General features: G+C 35.1%; 1 protein-coding gene across 1 annotated transcript in view; it reads right to left on the reverse strand.

Annotated features, from left to right (window-relative positions):
* Nucleotides 1-354: 354 nt before the first annotated feature.
* LOC107676224 (protein stum homolog) overlaps nucleotides 355-5,568 on the reverse strand; it is a 12,880-nt gene continuing 7,666 nt past the window's right edge. Inside the window, exons 2-3 of the mRNA XM_016470727.1 lie at nucleotides 515-694; nucleotides 355-365 (exon numbers count right to left, since the gene is read on the reverse strand). Coding sequence (XP_016326213.1) covers nucleotides 355-365; nucleotides 515-694 — 191 coding nt within the window. The remainder of the gene's footprint in view (nucleotides 366-514; nucleotides 695-5,568) is intronic.

Raw genomic sequence — 5,568 nt, forward strand, 5'->3', positions numbered from 1 at the left:
GTCTGGCAAGTGTAGGTTGACTTTTGACTTCAACTGTATAAATATAAATATATATTACATATATTTATTAAATATATACATGTATGCACACACACACACACACACACACATATTATGTAAACCCAAGCTTTTATTTTGGATGCAATTAATCTCAATTAATCGATTTGACAGCACTAAAAATTATTGTTAATTAATATTTTGTTTCACATTATTTACTTTTTATTGGAACACAAAAGTATAATTATTTTAAGAATTTATTTTGTAATATTTATTTTTTTAACAGCAGCCCACACTGGCCTTTGATATCAATATCCAGCAAAGGCAATAAATAAATACATAAAAGTATAAAAGTTGTCAATACTCTTCTGTTCAACAAAGAAAAGAAAATGAAACTATACATATGGCAAAATTGTCAATTTGGGGAGGGAGGGGGTTTCGGGGGGCTACCGAAACCACCAAAAATATTTAATAAATGAAAAAGGTGCTTGTAGTGGTATTATGGAGGAATACTCACTGGCAAGAATGACCATGTCCATTCCCCAAAATATGCTCATGATCCAGCCCACCATGACAATGGCAGTGATGATCTGGATGAAGGCGGCTGCGATGTTCAGCCAGAAAACACAGCACACGTGCCTGTCGGGAAGGTCTGTCCTCGCTCCGCACAGAACCGTGAAGGCTGAGATGAATGTACCTGTCACAAAAATACAGCGAGATGCCGTCAACATGGGACAATATGATCCTCTTCTGTGGTTAAAATAGTTAACACATGCAATATGACCTCAGTCTTGATCTCATCTTAAAACCGCACACTGTAATGATATCATTCATCATGGTGTGAATAATACCGTACATTACAGTAAAGTCTGAGACATAATTATGGCATAAAATATTAACAGAGGAGCTTGAATATAAATTAACATGGTGATTTTAGTAGCAGTCAGTGTCAGACATGCCTGTAGCTTTTATTACATCTGCGGTCTTGGCTGAAATGAATGTTTGTACTGTGCTTAAAAGATTATCATTGAATAATAATGGATATTATGAGTCATATGGATTACAAATGACAAATATGTTCTTTTTTTGCAAAGACAAATCAATAAATACTTGTCGCATGTTATTTAAGATATGAAGATATTCTTTTCATGTTCACTTTAAAGAGCAGTCTGCTTTTAAATCTGGGCACAAAGCAATTCCAAGGAGACATTTTCAGTATTTAAGTATGTGTTATGCTGTTCTGATATTTCCACAGATCTGCAGGACTAGTCTGAAGAAGAGTCTCATTTGGGAACTCTTGGGAACTTTAACCAACATGGTACTGTAACTCGCCAAGACATCTCAGATACATTTTTTTTCTATCCCCCTCAATCCAGGGCAATTAGGTTATGAATAGCTTTCCATATTTGTAAGGCCGATAAGCATAATTCACACTGAAGGAGTCTGAGCAAGCAGGCAGCACTATGCTGCCAAGCACAGTTTAGCATCTCATTAGTGTTATCACAATAATAGATTCTAATAGGGAGGACAGCGGCTGAACATTAGCATAGCCCACAAAACGAAATGAGAAATGTACTTTATTCACCCCGGATACAGCCTGTTCTTTAGTTAACAGTATGGTCTGCCACTATAAAATGCATGGCTGTTATTCAGAAGGACTGGGATAGAACCTCTTAAGTTTATCATTTGAAAGGGGCTTTCCAAGTAGAGAAGGGAAAAAAAAAAATCACTTTTCACAGTTTTTTATTTCCACGGCCGTTATACAAACAATACACTTACTGTACTGCCCCAAAAGCAGCTTACAATACACACCAAGGAATTAAATAATGAGTGTAGGAAGTGGAAAAAGACATCCTTCTCTCTTAGTCCCTAGACTTGAGGAGAAGATATGCATAAGCATTCTCATTCATCTCAATGGCAGTTGCTGGACTGGCACATGCAGCCCTAGAAGTATTTGACTGAAGCATTTGAACCATTCTCCTGAGCTATAAATACCATGTGAATGATTACATTATATTATTACTTTTTGCACCAGATAAAAAGTCTGGCAAGCCTGTAAAGAGCCCTCTACAAAGAAAAAAAAAATCAGACATTGGTGAAATATCTATTATAATATATTTGCAGTTTTGTGGTTAATATGTTTAAAAATAATATTATTACTATTATATTTTAAATTTAATCATGTAAATATAAATATTAATTAGAATTTTATTAAAATGATTTTAAATATTTTAAATAGATTTTAATAAATGTAGAAATATTGTGAAATAATGTCTAAAATGTAATTTATTTCTTTGAATTTTTAAGATGAATTTTCAGCAGCAATAAATAAACAAATAGTCACATTTATGTATTAATAGTTAGTAAGGTAGTTGTTAAGTTTACTGTAGTTAAAACATAGAATTAAGGGATCTAAAATATGGTCATGCAGAGTAATGCATTAATACATGCTTTATTAGTACTAACAAACCGCCAATATGCTAGTAATATGCATATTAATCAGTATAGTTAATATTGAGAATTGGTTAAAGTGTTACCAAATAAATAAATAAATACTTCAGTCCTCATTACAATGATCATTCAGCAATCATTTTAATATGCTGATTTGGTGCTCAAGAATCATTTATTATTATCATCATCGAAGTTGAAAACAGTTGCGTCGCTTAATATTTTAATGTGACTTTGCTGAATAGTTTTTTTTTTTTTTACTAAATCTTACTGACACCAAACTTTTGAATGGCAGTGTATACAGTATAAATTGAAATTCAATTGAAACATGTGTTATATATTAAATATAATTTAAAACTGACAGACAGACAGACAAACAGATGGATAGACGGATGAACAGACGGACAGACAGACAGACAGACAGACAGATAGATAGATAGATAGATAGATAGATAGATAGATAGACAGATGGACATTTATATTTAGTTCATATTTCATCATATTTAATAAATCAACTGTGGATCAGGATGAAAAAACAACTTATCACAATGGAGTACATGTGTTATATTCATTATTCTTTGAAATATTTTTCTTTTAAATTCCTCTTCCTGTCATTCAAATTCCAATTCAGCTTACTCTAGGGTGGCAATTCGATTCAAATGGACAAATTCACAATAAATCAAAAGGAAGTCAGTACTTAGGTCCTGAATTTTGCTCAACCCTGCCAGCCATCCATCCATCGCTATGCTTTCAGGCTGCATGGCTGAGTGAACACTGCTCAGGTCTAAGTGACAAACAGAGCCTTGGGTGTTTGTAGCACCCTAATTAAACTGAATGACGCGAGGACCCCCACTCCACCATATTATCAAACACTCACACACACACTCGCAGGACAAATCAACTGTGTGATCTCGCATCAGGCTGTCAACAATGCTTCTGCCTGTCAAACTGCATTAAGCACGGGATACCCAGGCAAATGTCTGCTTGCATATGCCACACATATAATTTAGAGGCCACATCACACGTCATAACTATTCAACAGAGACATGCACACATTCACACTCGTTTTCTCTATGAAGAAGGGATGCTTGAAAATAAGATACAGTAGGGTGGTGAGGGGTCCTAGTCCCTGCACTTTAGGCTCACAATCACTATAATTTTCCTCAGCCTTTCTCACACGCGCCCCATTGCCAGTGTGGGAGGTTAATTATCCTGTTCAGTTCCTTTTCTTCTGAGAGAGACAAATGTTGCTAGGAGAGCGTGTGTGGAGGTTCTCAGGGTGCCAATGTCGTTTTTTAGCGCTCTAGGATGTTTTAAACATACATACTGTAAGCACGTTTGGTATAAATAGTCGTGGTGACCCTTGGAGATGCAAGGAATGAAAATCAGTTATCTTCTCTCCCATTGTTCACCCTCTTCAGACTGGAAGCTAGTAGATGCACCATTCAGTTTCAGGAAGTCATTCAAAGACTCTTTACTTGTTGATTGCACATATTGATTGAGTTTCTTCAAGTCAGACAGCATGGTTCGGCAAACCATTGCATAAAACTGGAGAGACAAAGAATGACCTCAAGTCTAACAAAAGAGAGATTTCAACACGCTCTCCCTCTCTTCAGATTTAAATAGAGCACAAGAGTAGGGTTATAGAGGTTATAATGCTACTGAAAATCTCCATAGAGATATTGATTTTTAGCAATAAGGAATAAACATTTCACGAAAGACCTATGCCTTTAAAAATATAAATTCCAAAAAGGGGGTATTCGCAGCGATGCCATAAAGATGCCATAGATAACCGTTTTCCTCTATGAAGAACCTTTTGTGCAATAGAAAGTTTCCATGGATGGTAAAGGTTCTTCATGGAACCACTGATGCCAATAAACAAACTTTTTTTAAGGAATGCGCTATGAGCTTCAAGCATGTTGGGCAATATATGCTTCTGCTAAAGCATGGGTGATTTCAAATTAACTACAGAATAGCTGACATCACTTCAAAAGTCAACCTGAAAGGCAAATTTGCAGGACTGAATTTCTATTTTACAATAGTAGTTTTTGATTTCTGAGTAAAATAAAGTTTGTGTTACTATAGGACTAAATTCACAAAATTCTCCTTTGATGTACACTACTTTTCAAAACTGTGCAGTCAGTATGATAAAAAAAAAAAGCTTATATTCAGCAAGGATCCATTAAATTGATGAAAAGTGACAGTAAAGACATTTTAAGGTCACAAAAGATTTCTATTTCAAACAAATGCTGTTAAATTAACTTAAATATATTAATTTATTATCATATATTCAAAGAATTCTGAAAAAATATATCACCTTCTCCGCAAAAATATTAAGCGGCACAACTGTTTTCAACCATGCTAATAATAAGAAATGTTTCTTAAGCAGTAAATCAGCATATTAGAATGATTTATGAAGGATCATGTGACACTGAATAAATTACATGTACATTTTTTAAACTGTAATAATATTTTACAATATTACTGTGTATATCCTCTTGAGGGAATCCATGGTTCGAAAATGTTAATGTTAACTCATGGCAATCTGAGTTTTTGTAAACTAGTGAAGCTATAAGATAAAGTCATTTTTGAAGTCTTTATTTTTTTAAATGCATATGGAGAAAATTAAGCAGAGTACATACAGCACCTCTCTAACATTTAACATTACGCACGCTGTGTTTGGTCCACAGGTGGCTAGTAAACTTGGCCCGAGAGCTTGATGTATAATGGAGCCATTTGGAAAGCGAGGTGAAGGATTAGCCTCAAGGTAGGCCTAGAAAACATGCACAGCGACCATTCCGGAAATTGAAAATTCCACAACAGCTCTGCGTCTATTTATAACAGCCCAAGGATGAGAGCCAAGACAGCTTGTGAGGAGACGCGACAAAGTCAGTCTGACTGCCTGCAGCCATCGCAGTTTTCAGTCATTCTGTGAGAAGCTGATTACTCATCAGTCATTTACTGGCTGTTCAATCCCTTCCGAAGAGAGAGTCATTTGGGTTAACACTGTCTTTTATGAGGCTCACAGCACCAATACTGCTCATTTAATACAGACTTTAAAGGGGTCATATGATGCTGCTAAAAAGAACATTATTTTGTGTATTTGGTGTAATGAAATGTGTT

The sequence above is a fragment of the Sinocyclocheilus anshuiensis genome, unplaced genomic scaffold (assembly GCF_001515605.1).
Source record: "Sinocyclocheilus anshuiensis isolate Anshui unplaced genomic scaffold, SAMN03320099.WGS_v1.1 scaffold2322, whole genome shotgun sequence".
In the NCBI taxonomy this organism is placed as follows: domain Eukaryota; kingdom Metazoa; phylum Chordata; class Actinopteri; order Cypriniformes; family Cyprinidae; genus Sinocyclocheilus; species Sinocyclocheilus anshuiensis.